Source organism: Achroia grisella, unplaced genomic scaffold, assembly GCF_030625045.1.
Source record: "Achroia grisella isolate CSIRO2021 unplaced genomic scaffold, CSIRO_AGI_Agris_v1 utg4116, whole genome shotgun sequence".
Lineage (NCBI taxonomy): Eukaryota > Metazoa > Arthropoda > Insecta > Lepidoptera > Pyralidae > Achroia > Achroia grisella.
Genome location: NW_026712845.1, coordinates 1,040,614 through 1,064,314, shown reverse-complemented (window position 1 = coordinate 1,064,314; position 23,701 = coordinate 1,040,614). Strand labels below are relative to the sequence as shown.

General features: G+C 31.3%; 1 protein-coding gene across 1 annotated transcript in view; it reads right to left on the bottom strand.

Moving 5' to 3' along the window:
• LOC131844664 (ATP-binding cassette subfamily G member 4) overlaps window positions 1-23,701 on the bottom strand; it is a 46,181-nt gene that overhangs the window by 813 nt on the left and 21,667 nt on the right. The window contains exons 2-10 of the mRNA XM_059193600.1: window positions 17,472-17,642; window positions 11,920-12,056; window positions 5,497-5,642; window positions 5,018-5,256; window positions 4,492-4,742; window positions 3,333-3,501; window positions 2,321-2,421; window positions 1,768-1,923; window positions 869-1,074 (exon numbers count right to left, since the gene is read on the bottom strand). Coding sequence (XP_059049583.1) covers window positions 869-1,074; window positions 1,768-1,923; window positions 2,321-2,421; window positions 3,333-3,501; window positions 4,492-4,742; window positions 5,018-5,256; window positions 5,497-5,642; window positions 11,920-12,056; window positions 17,472-17,642 — 1,576 coding nt within the window. The remainder of the gene's footprint in view (window positions 1-868; window positions 1,075-1,767; window positions 1,924-2,320; window positions 2,422-3,332; window positions 3,502-4,491; window positions 4,743-5,017; window positions 5,257-5,496; window positions 5,643-11,919; window positions 12,057-17,471; window positions 17,643-23,701) is intronic.

Genomic DNA, 23,701 nt, shown 5'->3' with positions numbered 1-23,701 from the left:
TGCCCACTCTCGAAAGGACTAACCTGGGAGAATTTTACATTTATTTTGTTTTCGAGCAGCATCTGCAGCATCAGCATCACGACTATTACTTCTCACTGTTATCATCATCTTCATTATTATATTGCAATATTTTTTAATTAAATTAATTTATTTAATTTAGCTTAATTTGATTATGGACAGATGCAGGACAATAAGATTTATATTAACAGTAATATTTATTATCCTATTATACTTATTTGTAAAATTACTTCTTCTATCTATTAAATAAAATTATCAGTGTTAGTTGCCATAATTTCCGAAACAGCTTAACCGATTTTGATGATATTTTATATGATCGTTTCATATACTCGATGAGTCGGAAAATAGGTTATCTATTTCTAAACCACTAAGTTAATAACCACTAAATAAACTTCCACTTTAACTGACCTTTAAAAATATTTTTTAGATTTGTACAATTCTTTTATGATGAGGCATTCAAAATACATACACTCCTATATTTTCGTCCTTCTACCGTCAACCTATATTTTTAAATAGCGATATTAATTTATATGGCAAAACAATGTTTTCTAGCTCAAGCTAGTTTTTTTTAAAGATACTAGCTAGATAGATAGCGGATCCGCACACCTTCGTCACTTATCATTATATTTCGTCCAATTTACATAATATCTTTTTAAATTATAGCTTATGTGTTATTCTGATGTTAGCTATATTACTGTATCATTAAAATTTCATTCAGTGCATTCATGCATGAAAGAGTAACAAACATTTATCCATCCATACACGTAACCTTAAATTTTTTTATAACTTAACATAACATTACAACAACATTAACATTAACTTACAATATTAGTAAAGTAAGATTACGTACCTGTAATGGCAATATAGTGCCTCTTCACATTCTAACTTTTCCCGGTCATTCCCATAGATAGCATCAATGAAGCCTTCAAGTCCGTACCTAAGGTACGACACGTAAGAGCCCCAATACAAATATGAAGGTAGATCTCGCAGCGTCACTCCGAAACCGGCAAACATCATCATCGGCACAGAGAAGGTAGGACCCAGGAATGTGCCATTCTGAAGACAATATATTTTTTAAAGTATAGGGGCAAGCGAGCTTGCGGCTCGCCTGATGGTAAGTGATTACCGCCATTAGTGAACACCCGCAATTGCAAGTACGTTGCCGGCCTTTTAAGAAGAAATAATCTCTTTTTTTAATATCGTATCGGTTTGGGAATACCATTGCTGGAAGGGAATTCACCAAACGTACTATTTTAAACTATACCGTGTAAAATTACGTCAAAATCCGTTTTTCATGAAAGAGTAACAAACATGCATGCATAATTACAAACTTTCGCATTTATTACTAGCAGTAATAAATGCGAAAATAGTTAAATTACTATAAAAAACTAGCTGTCCCGGCAAACGTTGTTTTGCCTTAAAATAAAATAAAAAAATAGGCGTGGACTACCCCTAACATTTAGGGTGATGAAAAATAGATGTTGGCCGATTCTCAGACCTACTCAATACGCTCACAAAATTTCATGAGAATCGGTCAAGCCGTTTCGGAGGAGTATGGGAACGAAAACTGTGACTCGAGAATTTTATATATAAGATATATCCTATATGTTATTCTGATGTATAAGGTATTTTACTGTAAAATTTCATCAAAATCCGTTTAGTAGTTTTTACGTGAAAGAGTAACAAACATCCATACTTACAAACTTTATAATATTATTAAGATAGTCAGATATAAAAGTGAGTACTTACAACAACATTGAAGGCCGCGCCGATCATAAGACCGAAGCTCTGTGCTACAAGTACTGTGTACAAAGATATGACGAAGAACATTAAGAACCGGTTCATGTCCAGTGGTTGTCCTGACATAGTGTACACTATCACACTAAATAGAGCACACGACACTACCTGGAATACATAATTAATTACATTTTTTACATAATGTCTCACGACAAGAGGGGAAGGGTATTATTAGTGATGTGGATTAATAACGCCTGTACTGTATTGTACTAAGTCAGATTGACCTTGTTTACAGGGGGACCCCTCCTGGAAACTATCGTGATAAATTGCTGCAGAATTTGTTACGATGGGCTAAGTGACTTGACCTCATGTTCATCTTATCATTCTCCACTGGTACCCCGCTAGCGTAAACCGTTAGCGTAGGCAGGTGCACCATTCCAATATCATCCATTTCAAAAAAATAATAGATATAAAAAATATATAATCATCAGGACAAAACGCAAAAGTATCCGATATTTGTTCAAAAATTAAAAAAAAAATCAATACACTGAATAAAAATACTCACAGAAATTGGCAGATCCACTATAGTTATAGATACATAATAAGACCCTAGCGAATACCATCTATTGAAATGTTCTTTGGATAATATAGACATCTCTGCAGGGACTGGAACATAAATAAATAATTAATATGATATTTCATCGTACATTTCTAAAATTAAATTACATTACAATAAATGCTGCACATTATTATATTTTATAGACATTATTTTTGCCACCCCTATTGTCTCAGACTACGGTAGCCAGTTACCATCAGGTCGGCCGTCTGCCTGTTTACCACCAATATAGTACAAAAAAAAAGAAAATATACAACAAATTTATTGAATATCTACAATATAAAAAAGAAACATGAAAGTTACAAAATAAAACATGCATTGACATTATATTAAAACAAGCGGTTGGGCTTCTAAATAAAGGACAAAATCAATATCGAGAGGTGTTAATTTGAATGCCAATACAAGGTGGAACACATATTTATTTAGGTATTTTGTTTTTTGAAACTGTAAGATGTACTTCAAGGATTAAGTGCAGGTTTATTAACAACGTTGTCAACAATAGTCCTAATTGGTACATGGTTTTATTAAAAAAATATGTACACTAATATTTCTTTAACTAAAAACTTCGAAATAAAACTATATGTAAAATTTGTAGCAGTAGTAAGTAAAAGAAATAAGAATTTAAATAAAATTAGTAATGCAAAGAAATAGTGGCACGTAGAAAAAACAAATACTTTGTCATTTGACTTAATCTATGACAAACACATACAATACTGTATACTACGTTGATTTAAAAAAATTACATAAGTTTGTGCTGTTAAGAAGTAAAAAAATGTTAGTTTAAAATTGGGGAAAAGAAGAATAAATTTATAAATAATTTCATTCATTAAGAAATATAAATACGAAAACGCAGTGAAATTATCGATTCAACAGTTCAAGATCAAGATCAAGTACTCAGTTGCCAATAATATTATTACCCGAAATTGTTACTTTAACCATTTTAAAAGTAGATAATACTTACATGTTAAAATAGTTAACATCATCGGAGACATCATGTGGTGCATTAATATGGCAAACAGCAGATTATAATTGTCGAGAACTCTGGAGCCTTCGTTACCAGCATTAATGAATAGCACTCCTAACATAAGACCCACTACTATGTTTACCATAACGCGGAGATGAGTCATAGTCTGAAATATAGAAAGTAACCTTTTATTATATTTTACTTAGTAATTGTAATTCAATTGGAACTGCTGGTGAAAATGACAATGAAGTCATTATAGTTGTTGCCCAGATATATTAATAAAATGTAGTGGTCCCCCAGTGGTCAAAATTCAGCCACAATTAATTTATATTACAAGTTTGAATATTATTAAGATTCTATTGTCAAAGATTATAGATAAATAATGTTAAATACAAACAATATTAATATATTCTCAATTAACCACACACTTTCAAAACAGCATATAAAGTATTACTTAAAAAAAAGTCTATCTAAACTATAACGATACTTGCGCTAACGGATGAGCATGATATTTCGCACATATCATACTCCTTCGTTAGCGCAATTTTCGCAAAAAGTGGTATAAATATTGGCTTCACGTATTATATACGTATATATTAATAATCCAGAAGAATTCACACTAATTATACTTAATGAGTTATTTATCTTAGTGAATGAGCGATCAACATGAAAACGTTAAGTTAAAAAGTTTTCTAAAATATCCCAATTTTCTGACTTTTTTTTCTTAAACTTTTCGTTCTGCAAGAACCTTCTATGAAGTATTCGAAATCATAATAATATGAGTAAATCAGTTTAGTCGGTCTGAACTTATTGCGTCATTAATTTATATTTACTATATATATTCATAGGATATTCTTCTTTGTTGGAAATATCAATCTATGCTTTCATGCTAAGTTACTTGGGGATTAAGTAGAGACTTTACTAAGTATTCCATTTGAAAATGAATACATTATAACAAAAATTAACTTTATTCAAATAAACATAATTTAACCACTTTTGAATAGACATATTTTTTTTTATTCTATCACTCAATCGAAACACAGATTCATCACAAAAAGAAAAACCAAGCAATGCAAGAACAATGAGCAAGTAAATAATGAATTAAGACATACTCAAAAATTTTTAATTATTAAAATGAGAATATGGCTTAACTTACCGAATCACGTTTCGCTTTCAGGAATCCTCGTCTGATAAGTACGGATCCTTGGTTCCATTGTGAGGTTTCTTCCACCGAAGAACCTGGGTCCAGGTTTCTGAGTTCACACAGAGGGTGTAGTTTCCTGAGGGCTTCCATACTCGGTATAGTGTCTGGTTCATCGAGCCATTCCAATGATCTACCATTGTCAGTCTTGGACTTTAGATATTTTATTTTGTCTTCACCATATTCGCCTGATGCCAGCTCGATTACTGCAAACAAACATTGTGTATGTGAGAAAGAGAAGGTAGTATTATGTCGTCTTTAGCTCACACTGCTGGAGTCATAAGGCCATTACAAACATGTGTATTTATGAGTATGATTGATTGTATCAGTCTGGGTATTTACTACGTATGTTATGTATTTATTTACAAAAAAGGGTCAATATTTATATCAGCTGTCTAGTAACCATAACATAAGTTCTGTTTACTTTGGAACTAAAAGGAATTATATGAATTGTATAAATATAAAAAACATAAAACTTTACCATAATCAGCAGGGTTGTGGTATATTGGGCAAGGTATCCGGGCATTCTCCAGGTAAGGTACCAATTTTTCTGTGGTGCCTTGATAGAGGCATTGGCCAGCTGCCAATACGTATACGTGGTCAAAAACTCTGAACAGTGAGGCGGATGGCTGGTGGACCGTACATACAATGGTGCGTCCCTGATGAGCTAGCTTCTGGCAAAGTTGTACCACTTGTGTACAAGATGAACTGTCAAGTCCACTGGAAATATAAAAAATAAATTTACTCGAAATACCGTATCCACAGATTATAATACAAGTAGTGTATGTTCCATCCTAGACTTTGGCAAAATTATTATAAAAAAAAATATTAGAAATATATTATGGTAACATTTTCGAAATCCGGAATGGCAATACATGTGTATATGTGGGTATTACGAGTGTCACGTGATTTATGATCACGTGATATCCGTGGTAATGTTTAAGTATATAGGTTACTTACGTGGTTGGTTCATCGAGGAACATTATGAGCGGATTGTTGATGAGCTCCAATGCAATGGACAGCCTCTTCTTCTGCCCTCCGGACAATTGAGAACCTCGTGTATTTATATGTTCATATAATCCAAGGTTCGATAATATGTTTTCAATCTGAAATAGTAATATTATTCTTCAAATACAATTATATCTACATATTTATACTTTTAACTGAAACGGTTGGGGGTAGTGGGATTGTTAGTAATGTGGACTGATGACCCCATAGCTAGCAATATACTATGTAAGGTTGACCTCCACGCGTCCACCAGGAAGCTATCGTCATAAATTCCTGGTATATTTGTCACGATATTTGAGCTATATGACTTGACCTCAAGGTCATCTTATCATCCACCTCTGGAGCCCCACCAGCATAAACCGTTAGCGCAGACGGGTGCACCATTCCCATCCAAAAAAAAAACTGAGATGGTTCCTTTGACCTGCTACAGGGTCATAAAATTTTCCCGTGTTTAATTATGATACAAAAATAAACTAACTATAAATATATATATAGTATAGAAATATTTTTTACTATTAATAAATTATTTAAAAAAATATATCAATAAAAGAAATAATAATTGTTTATTCGCTTCTATATACTCATATAAACATAAACATGACATTGAGACTAGTTAAAACTAGGACAAAAAATACGGTGTTCATGAATTGATTAACTTCTTGTAATACCTGTTGAGTAACTGATAAAAATGTAATACAACCGATTTTCATTAATTATTCATAGATTGAGATTAAAAGAACTGATTTATAGATTGTTATTGTTACAATTTTGGGTCTTTTTAGATATTTATATACGTAATAAAAAGGAAGAAAACATTTGAATAACGAACATCTACTAAAGTGTCAAGATGGAGAGAAAACAAAATTGTACACAACTGGACTCTATAAATTTGAGCTTAAACATAATTATTCAGAATCATTTCTATGAAAATGGATTGGTATTATTTAAAAGATATACTATTATCTCATAAAAAACAGACGAACTTTCGGATATTTTATAATTAATATATTATTAGAGAAGTACTTTAAAGTAATAAGGAGTAAAAATATAGACTTCTTTTGACAAAATAAAATTACAAAGTTACAAGTAATAGCTAGTACTAATATTATAAATAAGTGTATCTGTCTGTTTTTTACCGTACCTCATGAAATGGTTGAATAGGCTAAATTTGAGGCTGATAAAGTAGAGTGTATTATGAGAACGGAAATAAGCTATTATATCACAAAAAAGCAGGCAAATTTCTCGACGTTTTATAATTCCTTTATTGTTAAAGAAATAATAAGACATATTTTTTTTATTATACCACTCATTCGGAAAGCAGTCTCATCACAAGACGAATGAGAGCAAGAAACTTACTTGTTATTCAGATAGACAAATGTGATTCAGAATTACATTTTTAAGAATTTTGTATGAATACCAACTGCAAAATCGCAAGTTAATAGTTACTGAGGTAACAAAATAAATCAGTCATAGTTATCAGAGCAGAGCAGTCCCTACAAGGAGCACACATTCACGAGTAGGTGCCGATATAAGGCAATACAATTATAGGTAGGTAGCATTAGGCATGTTTGGACTTTGATAAATTAGTCACCAGCTGTTTTAATGAGAATATTAATATGTAGATAAACAATTACAAGCCCTAAGCGACTGTTTATCAATTTCAATATCATTAAATGACATTGTTGAGAAAATATTCCTTATTATCATTACTCTGTGATTGACATCGTTGTTAAAATGTGAACAGTTGATTAACAAAGTACTTACAGTAAAGTATCTATGGTACCTACAGCAATAGATAGTATAATTCAGTCACACTTGAGTGTCGTGTTAGTAATTTATATTGTATACCAGTATTATCCGCGATTTTATCTCATTTGTTAGTTAAAAAATCTCTAAGTATATAGATATCGATCCTGTGATATAATCTATCTTCCATCAAATTTCCTTAACATTCCTCCATTTAAATAGAATAGAATAGAATAGAAAATCATTTATTCAAATAAACTTACATTGAAGCACTTTTGAATAGTCATTACATTTTTTTTTAATCTACCGCTCGTTCGGAAAGCTGTCTCATCACAAGAAGAACGAGCAAGAAACTTGCGTGTTGCTCTTTTAAATAATTTTATTATTACTTTACATTTTTAAGTTTAAGTGTGTGAATACAAACCACCAATTAGCACTAATTCAATTAAATATTCAAAAAGAAAAAATATTGAATACATAACCAACTGGTTAAACAATTAATAAGAGGAAATCAGTCATAGTGATTAGAGCAGACCAGTCCCTACAAGCAGCACCCGTTCACGAGTATGACGGATGAGCCAGCCATCACTGCGCTCGACCATATTTTAGGGAGCCCAATGACCCGGCCCACCACGCCGCCACAAGTCTGGACATTTTAGTGAGCATGACTACTCAAAACACTAGACCACGTCAAAGCTACTCACAATTGCCATCTGATAGTTATAGTATTCACGTTTTACATAAGAATGCATGCGGCAATTAATACAAAAACCGCTACGCTTTCATATTTCTAAAATCAATCAATTAAATCAAGAAAGCAATGAGAAAATAAATTATAACGTTGTATGCTAATAAACTAATTATTTACTTGATATATTGTCATCTATGAATTCGTCTATCCTGTAATAGGCTTTCTTACATAAAAATTGTTTAATGTAAGATTTGAATTGCTTCTCTGTCAGATTTAATGCAGATTCTGGCAGTTTATTATAAAATCTTATGCAATTACCATAGAATGAATTACTGATTTTGTGCAGACGGCATTTAGGTAAAATAAGCTTATTTATATTGCGTAAGTTTCTACTTGTACAGTCTTTGAGTTTTTTAAAACTCTCTAAGTTTTTCCGTGTATACATAATATTTTCATAAATGTATTGTGAAGTAACTGTGAGGATATTTGAGTCTTTAAAGCACTGACGTAATGACTCTCTTGAACCCATACCATAAATAGAACGTATGGCTCTCTTTTGTAAAACAAATATAGTATTTATATCGGCTGCTTTACCCCACAGCAGTATGCCATAAGACATTATGCTATGGAAATAACTAAAATATACAAGTTTAGCCGTCGCCACGTCTGTTAATTGCCTAATTCTTCTAATTGCATATGCAGCAGAACTGAGTCTACTGGCCAATTTTGAAATATGGGGCCCCCATTGTAATTTCGAGTCTACTGTAATACCTAAAAAAACTGTATCATTAACAAAATTTACTATTTCGTCATTAAGCAATAACTGTGTATTTATTAGTCTTACATTAGGAAGTGTAAATTTTATACACTTCGTTTTGCTGGAATTTAATAATAGGTTATTACATGTAAACCAATTTAATATTGCAGACATAGCACAATTTACATCGTCTAATTGATTACTTTGGCGTCCAATTTTAAACACTAACGAAGTATCATCCGCAAACAGCACTATATCTGCAATTTTCTCTACCATAAAGGGAAGGTCATTTATGTAGATTAAAAAGAGAAAGGGGCCTAAGATTGACCCTTGTGGAACGCCCATCTTAATATTAGCTCCCTTAGATTTTACACCGTCAATATCTACAGTTTGGACCCTATCCTCTAAATAAGTTCTCATTAATTTTAGATCATTATCTCTTATACCATAATGTTCGAGCTTGTACAAAAGCGTTTTATGATCCACACAATCAAATGCCTTTGATAGGTCACAAAAAACTCCGAGTGCATCCTGTGACTTCTCCCAAGATTCGAAAATATGTGTCATTAGCGCAACACCTGCGTCAGTGGTAGACTTGCCGGCGGTGAAACCATATTGCTGACTGTGAAGCAGTCCGTTAACCCTGAAGTGTTGTAACATTTGATTTAACATTATCTTTTCAAACACCTTACTTAGAACTGGCAAAATAGATATAGGTCTATAGTTCCCTGGCTCAAATTTATCTCCTGATTTAAATAGTGGGATTAATTTACTAAATTTCATTAAATGTGGAAAAACGCCATTATCAATACATTTATTAAAAATAGTGGCTAGATATGGAGCAACAATATCTATGAAAGAACTAACTACTTTTACAGACATGCCCCAAAGGTCTTCCGTATTTTTTAAATTTAGCTGTTTGAATATTTTTATGATATGAAAGGGGCTAACATGTGAAAATTTAAATCTTAAAGAACAACAACCGATATTAGTCTCTAGTAATTTTTTTGCTCGAGATTGAGATGAGTCCAGAGAAGATGTAATATCAATCGGAATATTAACAAAAAAATCTTCAAAAATATTAACTACATCTTTTGTTGTTGTTATTAATTTATTATCATAATTTAATGTAAATTGATTACAGGCTATTTTAGATCTTCCAGTTTCTTTATTTATAATGCTCCAGATGGTTTTAATTTTGTCAGAAGACTGCTTAATTTGTTTATTAAAAAAATTAGACTTAGCCATAATACAAACTTTTTTAAAAATTTTAGAATAATTTTTCACATAAGTGGTGAATTTGTCATCAAATCGATATTTTTTTTGATCGTATAAATCAAACAAAATATTTCTACTTTTAAGTATTCCTACTGTTGCCCATTCCGTGAATTTAGATTTAACATGAACTTCTTTTTTCTTGAAAAATTGTTCATATTCTCCGGATAAAATATTAATTAGCTTGGTGTAAAGATAATCAGGATTATTACTAGATTGTAACAGCAAATCCAATTTATTTTTAATCGCGCTTTTGTATTTATTAATATTGTAAACATTTATTTGTCTTTTTGATTTTTTATTATTGTTGATTTTATTGATTTGACTGCTAAACTTAACAACTTGACCACAGTGATCTGAAGGAAGTTTATTTATTATGAATTTTTCTGTATACTCGCAGTTACAAAAAACATTGTCAAGACAAGTAGCAGACGTGGCAGTTACACGAGTGGGTTCATGAAAGACATGACATAAATCAAACGACTGAAATAAACTAATAAATTTTGTACATGTGGGTGTGTTACAAAGAATATCAACGTTAAAATCTCCACATACAATAACTTTTTTAATACTATTAAATACTTTTTTTAAAATATCCTCCATCACCCCTTCAAAAACATTGTAATCACTATTAGGAGGCCTGTACACACATATAAGGATATAATTTTCTAGTTCTATACAAGATAATTCTATACAACACTCAATAGAAAGTCTAACAATGTCAGCACGTTCCTTTACTTTAATATTATTTCTTGCAATTATCATAGACCCGCCTCTGTTAACTGACTTTCTATTGAAGCAGCTGACAACGTTATAATTATTTAAATTGAACATCATATTGCTCTCTTTAAGCCAATGTTCTGTGAAACAGACAATATCAATATTATACTTTTCTAAAAATAATTGTATAATTAACTCGCTGCCGGGAAAACTTTGTATGTTCTGATGAACAATTATTAATTCTGATTGCTTTCCCTTTGTCTTTGTGAGCAGTTTAAATCTGCAGTCATAGTACTTATGTCACAAATATTAATAGAATTATTTGTTATGTCAGTATTTTTATGTTTAAGTTTACCATGTAAACTGTTCATGTAGTCAATATTATAAGCCACTAAAGTGGCTATTTTATTTTTAGATGATTTAGAAAGATACATTGTATCTTTTGTCAAATAAAAATCACTAATAAAACTATTAGTATCAAAAAATGTAAAAATGTCACTATGACGACATGTCAATGTATGTAATAAGTTATTCAGGTAATGTACCTTACTGTTAATTTTTTTATGAAGATGTCTATTTGTGTAAGGAAAAGCGCACAATACAATCTTATACACATTTAATTGTAATAAATATTCAATTCCTTTAATTACATCCTGCCTATTTAATTGAATACTATTACCAAAAAATAACACAATTGTGGTCATATTGTTCATTTTCGTAGACTTAATTTTATTTATTATTTGTGTAAATGATGCTTCTGGCATGCAGTAGTTTAATAAATGTGAAAAGGTAATAACAAAAAGACGAACACACCTTTGAATTAATAATAAGTAACAAGTAACTTTCAATATCATATTTATTTATACTTAACAGCCTAAAAATAAGTTTTAAACAATTACGATATATCCTACACTCTTAATTTACAAGTACCTTGTCTTCCTTTTCAATCCCTATATTCAAATTAAAAAGTAGTCTATGTCCTTTCTCAGGATCTAGACTCTGTGTGCCGAATTTAATTTAAATCAGTAGTTTTGGCGCGAAAGCACGACAGACAGAATTGCTTTCGCATTTACAATATTAGTAAGTATAAGGATCAATATATTCGTAATATATAATTATTATATAATATTCTAATTTCGGCGAAGGACCGGGGCAGATGGTTTACTTTAGGGAATATTGTACTCACCACTTCTCCTTTGTCGTATACATCCATAGTGGTGGGTAGTTTGAGGTCGGCTGCCAGTGCCATGTTCTCACCCACTGTCAGCAAACCCTGTAGACGGTCATCTTGCTGGATGTAGCATGACATCTTTTTGAAGTTTTCTGTAAACACATTTTACATAATATTTATAGAGCTGTGTCGAATATCGAATATTATATGAAAGAGACTGCTTAATATTAAAATTAAAATTACATATACATGCAGTTTTGTGCGTCTGTTTTGTCACTTTTCATAAAGTATGGAAACGAGGATCCAGAGAAATGGTAACATCTAAGGAGTTCTTTTTTAAAATGTTTTTACTGCGAAGCTACTACTTTTGTCATGATAAAAAAACAATCAGTCTATGCATATATTCTTCATTTCTGTACAATAAATATGTAAAATCACAATTTGTCATAAGGTTTACTTAAGAGAACTGATGCGTAACATGAATTCCATCGACTTATATAAAGTAAACTATATTCCATTGCTAACTAATGTGTCAAGTAAACATTAGAATTTGGCGTCAAATTTGTCACGATTACTTTGAACGGTCTATGCACGATACTAACGTAAATATAAATCGGAGGCAATATGGGAAAGTGTTGGTGAAGGAAAATCAGATGGAGTGGATATACTCTATTTTTTTTAAATTACAATGTACAATACTAATGGTAAGAAGAAACCGTCGCCTATATACTTGAACAGCATTGTGGCATCACGTTATTAGGCGACACCATTCATTAGGTGAAGCCATTCATGCATTGCCATTCCAAAGGATTAAAATATAGCTTAAAATCCTGTAATTTTACTGCCTAATCTGCACCCTACAACCAAAAAACAACTTACAAAGTAAATTGCTTACTAGCTTAAATAGGTGAGACTTAGGTATAGAGTCTAACGTTTGGTCAAGGTTTCGCTACACGAAGTCATCTGCGAAACAAGAGTTGTGTGTAGAACAATTATATTCTGGTGTTGATTAACATCACTGTGACATACATATAGCTACATAATACATGTACTACCTAAGTATTAATCTATTCCTAAGCACAAACTCTTATAGATTAGGTAAAAAAAATTTTGTTGTGTTTTTTTACAAGAAATTGAGCTTTTCAAATTACATTTAATTAATCTTGTACACGGAAACCAAAATACAGATTCATATTTAAATTAAACTCCAGAGAATGTAGCGACCACCAGCACATGCTATTCCATTTTAGTCAAAAGGAAATCATTTAATCAGTAGCCATAAACGAACAGATGAGACCCCACAAGCAGTTCCCCCATTTAGATATTACCAAATGCTGATGGATGTATATCCGCGTGGTGACGAAGTATCAATATCATTTGTCACCATTTATTCTAATCACAAGGATATGTGATGACTCAGAGAACAAAGTGCAAATACTCGCTATAGTTGTACTTTGACCTGTTAATCGCCTCTGTATGTCAGAGAAGGAAGCCTCGCAAGTGTAGTATTGATAATTGAAAGTAATGCTATTCATCAATGTACCCGTAGATGTACGTAGACTTTTATTTTGGAATATACATATCCTTAGTTACGGAGTATATATATATATACATATATTTACTCCATATTTAAGGATTTCTACTAGATTACTCTTTTCTCTCTGTCAGGTAAACACACAGACATACTATCGCATTTTCCATATTAGTATGGACTAGTATGGTTGTTATGTAATTTTACATTCATAAATTCGATACAATGCTTTAACAACTGTCCCTGCAAAAATCTCAAGGCTTGTCTCAGAAATCTATCTACATATAAAAAAATGTAACTAATCTCTGTCAATACATAAAAGACATATGAGAAAGTAATTGTTAGGGGACCTTCTTAACATAATAAAAACACAAACTACAAATTTCAAACGGCTTAACATATTAGGGTGCAATTTTCAGTAATATATTGTGGTAAACTTCAATTGAAATTTGGTGGTTAGTTTATTCCAATGGGTTTGAAAACATAAGAGCTATGTTCAGCTAGTTAATTTATATAAATAATATTTTACATACTTATCAATCTTTATCTTTATAGATATACCTAATCAACACAGTTGGCCTTTACCTAATCCTAAAAATAAGTACACTAATAAATTTTTGATTAAACTCGAATAATGTAATATAATTTATTTATACTGTTCCCATACAGAAATTAGTCATTTATATGTCCTGTTAAATATAGATAATTTATATTAACAACTACATCACGTTTCGTCATATACAATTTTAATGTCAGCTACGTATATGAAGATTATTCATATATAATTATTATAAATAAGTGTGACTATTATCAAAGATAATAAAGATACAGCATTGAAAACAATAAATTTAGATAATATGATCTGTTTTTAAGAATTGCATTACGTGTCACATCATTTAAATATAATATACTGCATTTGAAGATTCTCTATTAAAAAATAATTGTCAAATTATTGTATAGCCACTATTTTACTTATGTGTGGAATAGGATAACCTTTTATTCTATATGTTTATTCTAATTCGATATTTAAATTTCAAACTGGTTATAGAAGGTATAGTAAAAAAAGTAAAAATCTATTTTTCTGAGTGACACTGAGTAAGTAACCACTACGTTTTACTAAATAATACAATGGTATAGTTAAGTAAGTAGTATTACAATAGTAGAGTTAAGTAGAGTACCACATGAATTTCAGCAAAGTGTGCAAGTTTTGAATTTTCTTATTAAGAAACTTCCAATTTTCAAATATTGTTATAAACCAAATAAATTAATGAAAAACTACTTTCGTTTTAATGTAAAGTTAAAACAACCTACATATTATTAAAATATATGAGGTTAGGTATTACCTATTTACCTACTTTTCTACCCTTCAGAGAATAACGTGACATTGTTAAAGTCCGGGACCTTAAACGATATTATTATCATTTTAATGTGACGGCATATATTACATACTCGACGTTAATTACATTAATGATGTACTTCAGTATAAATAGAAGTGCGAAAGTAGGTATTATAGATATTCATTTATTTTGTCTAATAGCCTCGGTATGAGAAAGTCTACATTCTTGCATATAAAACTTAATTCTATACTTCAGATATTAACATTGATAATAATCAATCTCTCCTATAAATGTAAAGTTTCACCAATTAAAGTTACACCGAGGCTATTAGATAAAACAAAATAATATCTGTAAAACCTATTTTCCATTAGTATACAGCATACCCAGTAATAGCAGCATACCCATAGTAATTTTCTTTTTATAGATTCCTATAAAAAGAAAATTACTATGGGTAACTTTTTTGTATGATTATGAGATAGGATAGTGCACTCGCAGGCGCTAACGGTATACACTCGCGGGGTACTAATAGAATATGAAGAGATGAATCATCTTCAGGAGCCAGGACAGTTATCTCATTTATAGTGGATAAAATAAGGATAATTTTCAGTGAATTCGTGAATTCTGACCTGTCTCCATCCACATTCTATCATCTTATATTAGTGCCCCTATGACATATGAATAAAGTTAGCGCAGGGGGTGCATTTTGCATAGGTATTTATTAAAAATATATCCTTTATAGCTTAGTGGTTTAACACCCAGACTATAAGATCTCACTTCTGAGTTTGAATTTGATCGACACCAAACAATATGAGTAATAATTTAAATGTCTAACGATAACAAATTAATCTAAGACTTGGCGGTACAAACTATGAACGTACCGTGCTTATCAAATTATATTGTGTGTGAATTTAGAACATAGATAGCTATCTATATTTATTTCTATATCTATATACATATACGGAACTACATTCTTGCAAAAATCTAATCAACTGTATCAGATAAATTGATCCTTGAACTGTGTCCGGGTGAGGATTTCCTCATTAGTTACTAATAATAATAATAAATGCTTATTATTGACACCGATATGATGTGGAATCTACTCCACTTGGATTTCAATCTACTCTGTGTAAACACGATGTAGCAAAATAACCGTGCATCAAATAATTCATTCAGAAAAACAATATGCTAGGGTTTAGGCCACTATCTTCTATTAAAGTAATTTAGTTTCAAACCTATTACTTTTAACCTTATTCTAATATTTTACCACGTGTTTTCGAAAGGATTAATTTATACTAAATTAATAATTATACTAAATTCAACTAAAATTTTAGTGTACGAAGCAATATCTTTATAAATTCTACATATTGTCTTTTTGGAATATAACTGGCTTTAAGTAAGTAGATATGTGGTTTTGCGAATTAGAATGGTTTTGAAAATTATAATTCTGTATATCGAGAATTCTATTCTTGTATGGTATAATACCAGCATTTATTAGTAGGTATGATGAAAAGTAACATAAATATGTTACTTTTAATGTATTTACAAGAAAAACCTATTTACATCAGTAATTACAAACAATATCTACTCAATTAAAGAGTTTTCTGAGTGAATAATGGGGTTTGCCAGTAGTGGTGGCACACGTTCACATATCGTTTCAAATGCAATCTGTTGTTTGTTGTAAAACAAAGTATACTTGACACTGATTAATTATTGCACCGAATGTAATGTTTATCAGCAGATGGCCTTAAGTTCAATAACTGAGGGCAGTGGCGTGCCTAAGACGCGAAAACAAGTCTAGGCCGACACATGTATCAAGTACTCTATCATAGAGTCAAAAAATACAATTATACTAATTGACATACACATACGGTTGAAAATACACCAAACACACATTTATTTTTATTTTTATTATGACGGAATGATTCATAGGATCTCCAATTACTTATGCAATTCGATATTCAATAAAAATATTTACGCAATAAACTTTTAATATCTAGGTACTTATAATATAACAGTTATTCTCAGGTTATCGTTATTGTAACTTACAGCTATAATTATATTGCAATGTACAAATTATTATGGCAATTAAATATAAAACAAAACGATTTTAAGAATACTAGTTGATGCCCGCCACTTCGTCTACATAGAATTAATAATTCGAGAGTTATATTTTTAAGATATGTTATATATCCCTTCGTCTGTTATTGTTTTCCTAGTATTGTAGTAACTGCTACCGATTAATCTATTCATAGTTATCCATTAAACTAAACAGTTTAAATATCTAATTTACTTGAAAAAGAGAAAAACATACGAGTGGTGTAAGAGAGTCATTTTCTTCTTTACACTCGTGCAAAGCCGGGGCGGGCTGGTTATTTAATAAAGGGAATGTATTATGTCATTAAATTTAAAACAATTAGTTTATATTGGTCATAACAACATTTTAAATAGTATATACATATATTAGTTACTAGTGGCCTTATTCGCCTGGAATGTCATATTTTTATGAGTTTTCTGTGTATTAACATAATATGTATATCATAATATGTAACTCATGGGCGGCAATAATCACTTAATATCATGTGAGCCACAAACTCGTTTGGGGACAATGCCTACCCTAAAAAGTGATTCTAAAAATTAGTTTCATCACAATAAAATCCATTCTTTCTTTCTCTATCTTTATAATATTACTATAGACTTACTCATAATTCGTCCTCTGCCGTTTATGTACACAGCACCGCCGACGCCGCTGATGCGGTACCCTGAGAGGACGTCCAGCAGGGTAGACTTGCCGGCGCCTGAGGGTCCCATGATGGCGATCAGCTTGCGCGGTCGAAAACGTCCATTCACACTGTGCAGGATTTGTTTCGACCCTGTAAAGTAATTTTATTTATGATATAACTTCAATTTTTATATTATTTTATACATAGGTACATTGTAGTTTTAATTTTTTTGCAAGATAAACTGAGTACGGAGGCATGATCTTAGTCTTTCAAGAAATGGTAAGGCATGTGGGATACCACAGGCTTCACTTAAACGCGATATCTTAGTAATATAAATTCATAATAGGCGACACGACGGTTGCCAGTTACCATCAGGTAGGTTATTAGTTTGTTTGTTAGTTATTAAAAATTAGGTATTTACTTTTTCTTTTTATAGTGGCTATTGTTGTAGTAGATGTTTTCAGGGTTCAAGGTAATTTTATTTTTAAATTACTTATAATAATTACTGTTTTGTTGATCCAACAGCAAAGACATACGAAATGTGCTCATACTGAAATGTAGTTATGTCTGTTGATGTTTTTTGTATTTTTCAGTTCATTATATGTTTGTCTGTGATAATCTGAGTTATATTTATTATTTATATTATTATATGCCATGACAATGACTGTATTCCGCGGAATGCTAGACTCTATCACGTGTATTCTGCAGAAGCCGATCGATCATGTCAGACGCGTGTTACTTAGAACTTGAGAAATATTTTTACATGAAACTGTGCACTTTCGAATTTCAAATTACAAACTGGTATTTGTATATCCGATCCTTTCTAGGTATCTATATCTCATTGGCATCTTTATAAGTAAAAATATGATAAATATATATTGTTAAGATGGTATTTTAATCTGTAGATAATGATTCAGTTATTGTTGTTAGGTCGGACGCAGTTTGCCGACGGATGCTAGCGCATCCTCTCTAACGCGCTGTTAAGCGACCGGTTTTGATGTATTATCTTCAGGTGCAATTATAAAAATTGCAAGCGGTTATGTTATAAACAACACAAAGATAAACGTTAAATAGTAATAATAAACGTATATAAGTGTGCAGTTGGAAATACCGCGTATACATTGTATAAAATAAAGTCGTTGTCGCTGTCTGTCCATGTATGCTTAAATCTTTAAAACTACGTGACTCGAGGAAGGTTCATATATATATTACATGTACACTCAGGAAAAGCGGGGTCAGTAGATAGTTAAATAATATAAGAATAAGGTAAACATCTCTGTTTAGGAATTATGATTACTGAATTGAACAATGTTAATATAACTTCACGACTGTTATCCCATATGGGGTAATAAGACGCATCAAATTAAATTGTAAACTGCCAATATAGTGGTCCATTTGTCATGTCTACAATTCGCTGGGTATATTTTTTTATCGTTTCTCAGTTGAAATGTGAGCCTGATTCGAACTCACGACATTACAATCGGGTACTAAATCATACCACTACTACTCTAACCTTGTAAGGATATATGCACTCGTTTGTTACTCTTTCACAAAAAACTATTGTTGTACAATTACGATATAATTCCTTAATTAACATATAGAATATCTCTATCTATCTACTATGTCCGCGGTATACTATATGTTTACTTTGCAATATTTCTAAATGATTACTTAAAAACTCATATTACAAGAGCCGAGTATCATAACCGGTTAATTGAGTCCAATCAGGAACATTCAAGGTTCGAAACATTCAAAATATGATATTAAGAAACCTAACCAAAGATGGTTGGATAGTTATTTCTCAATAACGCTTAATAATCGAATTAATCTAAACCAGGTAGTCAAAAGCATTGTCAACTATCGATGTTGAAGCATACGATACTTACAAGCGCCACAAACAATTTAGATCTGTATGTTTGAACCCAAGATGTTCTGAACATACATACTCCCGGATATATTTCAACCCAAATACATACTCTTTATTGCATTTACATATATGATAAAATATACCTAACATAATTATAAAAAATGTGAATAAGAGTGGGCTATAACGGGTAAGGTAAGTGCAGTACAAGAGTTCTAAATACATAAATAGGATATTATAGTGATAGTTAAATAAAAAATAAAACATATCCATCTTACAATTAATATATATATAAAGAAAAAATAATATAATAATATTCATAATGAGCGCGTTCCGATGTTGATTGCAAGGAGTGTCTTTAATAGAAACAAAAAATGCAATATAAAATTATTTGCTAACTATTTAAATAATAACTGAAACTTTAAATGCATTTCAAAAATGTGTGATTCATTATTACAGCTTAAATAATTGTAGATTAAAAAAATATATGATTATTCAAAATTTTCAAATTCAAATAATTATTCAATAACTTTGCAAAGTTTTAAGTAAGGTACATCAGTTTCACTTACTATAGCCGCCGTGTACCTTGCTTTTTAGGCTATTGTTTTGATTGAAGGAAGAATAAGGTATTAAAATTTTTAAATTACTGGATAATTAGCACGCATTTTAGTCCTCCGTTATCTTGTTTTTCTTTCTAATTACATACAAAAATAGTATTACAATGTCTAATAATTTAAATTGCAATAATTCACGTGTTTACGCGCGAATTAGATCCATGTGGACGAGTTTCCGCGATCCGGCCGACCTGTGATAACCTCACGGACGTCAGAGAATATATCATTGAGCAGTCACTCTAGAATGTTATGCACACATTATAGGTAAACATAACAATTTTACGGATTTTTTTACGTAATTGGAATAGCAAACATGCTGACAGCCTACCTGCTGATAAGTGGCAACGGTCGCCTATATACATGAATGGCGTTACGGATATCACACTGTCATGTGCCGCTGGCGATGCCGCCTATACAATGCTATTCCGTGGGGATAAGATATAATTTTTTTTCGGACTGCCCTAATGCTGTTGGTCACAGCTGGCCTTTACGGACGATAGGGGGCGAGTGCAGAAGGGTCTTATGGAGTGGCTAAACGCCAACCTGCCTGCTTATCGGATACGACTTTAGTCTAAGGGCACCGCTAGAGGTTCGAACCTCGGCTCAGGCCGTCGTAATTTCGATCCCCGTATGAATTGGATGAGATATCGATCAGTGGGGTAAGATGTCATGCTTTATTCGCTGCATTTTCTCACCCTAAAGACGAAACGCAACTAACAAAGTAAGCCGTTTAGCGTTTAAATTTGTGTGACCGAGGTACCTATGTAGATAACTTTTTATAAAGTAACTTTCATAAAAACTGCTCGAACAATTTGATGCTTGTGAAAAATTATCTTCATCACTTCGAATTTCACTGAAATCGTACTGCACCATTCATTTTAGTTTTCAGTAAATTACAGATACTATGGCTCTTCATTAGTGAATGGTTTTAATTTTGCGAAAATTAATGCACAGTTTTACTATATAACTATAGATATATATTTAACTATATAGTCGTAGTGTCTACTTAGAATTCGCATACCTAATACACTAATTGGCGGGAAAACATAAGTTACATTCCCGGGTTAATTACTGTGGGTGAGTGATTTCACAGTATTTCTATGACAGCATCTCATATAAAAGAAGAATAAACTTTTAACGTTTATTATAAAGCTAATTATGCACTGATATTATTCATAATACCTCAATGCACAACACATGGTAAAAGACTGTAACTCATTTCTGAATGGTGATAACATCGAATAGATTTGACGGACTCGGTGGTCTAGCGGTTAAGCCGCTTTACTTCCGATGGTCGCGGGTTGGAATTCTCGCACGGTGCAAATATTTGTAATCATGATTATGATTGTTTTGTATCAGCCTGCGTTTTTCTATGTATATTGTGTATGTATTTACAAAACTCAAAATCTCATATTTATATGAGTCGTCTAGGACTCATCGTCATAACACAAGTTCTGCTTACCGTGGACGACGGCGCTTACTAGATGGCGCTGTGTTAATTGTCCAAGAATATTTATTTATTTATAGAAGCCTACGCTTGTTGTTCTATACATACTTAACATGACTAATGACATTATTCTGAAGCATAAATAGTGAGGATATAAAAATTTCAAAATTAATAATCTTCTCTGTAATAATACGAGTATATCGAGTCATATCGCAAACAATTTCCACCATGACACACTTAGATTGTAAAATGAACTGAACCTGTCGAGGTTTTCTCTAGGGACTACAGCAATGAGTTTTTAAAGGGTTAGCAACGCACACGTGTTGTTACAGTAATTCATAGCTATCACAATCGTTTCAAAAAGGTATGTCGCTATAAATGGGCGTCATAAATTATCCAGTTTCCACGAAAGCGTAGTACAAAGAAAACTTCCCCGTAGATAATTAGATAAAAATCTATTAATACAGCATATTGATCGCTACCGCACCCGCTTTATAGAACGAGACAACAATGTCCGATATTTCAGTCTTTCTTAGGAGTACTTCGTGCAGTACGTAGGTACATGTTAAGACAATAAAGTAATGAGTATTGGAACTATTTTAAATATAACATAGAATCTAATAAATGTTACTATAAAACGGATTGCATCAATAAGCAATTTCAACTGTATATGGAATTGTAAATAGAGTGTATGAACTTAAACTATTATGGCGTTTATATTGATTCTAATTAAGTATAATCAGCCTTGGTTTTCTTTTAATAAATAAATAAAAACAAATAAATTATATTTTTAACAATGAAAACAACCAAGAACTTACAACCACATTTCAATTAATAATAATAAGAAACAAAAGGAGACTCTCATGAAAAACTATATAAACATATTTTTATGTGCCAGTGTCAAAAAAGCTTTACGTTATACGCCATCACTAAGTGTATTATATAGAAACAGAAACAAAAGAAATATAATGCGAAGGAACGTATACAAAAACTACTATTACTGTACAACAATGCTTAAGTGGGTCATACAAAATAATTATACAATTCTCATGAATTTCAAATATATCATATATGTAGAAATTGGTTTATCAAGTAAAAACTAGAACAAATTCATTAAGATATACAAAGTTTATCTATATATTTAATTACATTATTAGTGAGATATTTTAATGTTTGCACTACCACTTCGGATTATATTTTGTTAGAACCAATATTTTGGGTTATATTTAAATTTGGTAACTAGGCAGGTGCAAGCACGTCCTTAATAAAAATTATATGTGTTTAAGTTCCTTCCCTGGAATTATATACGATCATTAAGTAGTATTAAGCTTACTAACAATTTTCGTGTGTGTTTGTTTCTACTTCCACTACTTCATGTAACCGATTTTGATTTAAAATGAGATAGGTGAATAATATTGATAAATATTTATTTTGTGTACACATACAATTAGCTAAGTATTTGATCTTAATCTGTTGCAATTATGATAAGTGCTTTTGAAAATGATGTTTCGTTTAATAAGTAATATATATTACTACGTGTCTTCAAAACTAATTATTTTTTCTAATGGGAAGTATATAAAAATACATTAAGTTTTCAATATTGCGGACTAAAAAACCAACTACTAGAAACAATTTTTGCCCATTAAAAGGGTGGTCGAATCCCCCAAATTCAGTGGTGAAACCAGTAAAGTGGCAACCCCAATTTGGCAGTAATAAATAATAATATGTGCATAAGATTACATGTGCATATAAACAGCATTGGCGCCGTAATATCATTAGGCATTTGCCTATAAATAATTAGTCACTAACAAATAAACAGCAACAAAGCTGTTATCAATTAAAATATAACTTGACATAACCACACAGCTTTAATATTATAATCTACTAATCGCGAATACTCAGTTGTCATTGCCACCAGTCGGTCAAAGTCTGCTTGCTGCTGTTATTATGTATATTACAATAAATAATAATATATAATTATTAGACGAGTAACGGTTGATTCGTATTTCTTCCCGAAGAATTCGAAAATGCACATATACAGAAATCCTGGCACTGCGTTATAAGAAACCAGATTTTATCCTAATATAACATACAGTATCCTGCAGTCTTCGTTTGGCATAGGTAGAAAATACAACATAAATTCTTTTTAATTTAAATAATGGAAATGTAGGTCTTGTTGTTTACGTTTGTACATTTACAGAAATATATAAACAAACAAAAGGGGTTAACAAAACAATGAACATTGTTCACAAAGGGGTTAAAAAAAGTTAAAGGTCCTGAATCC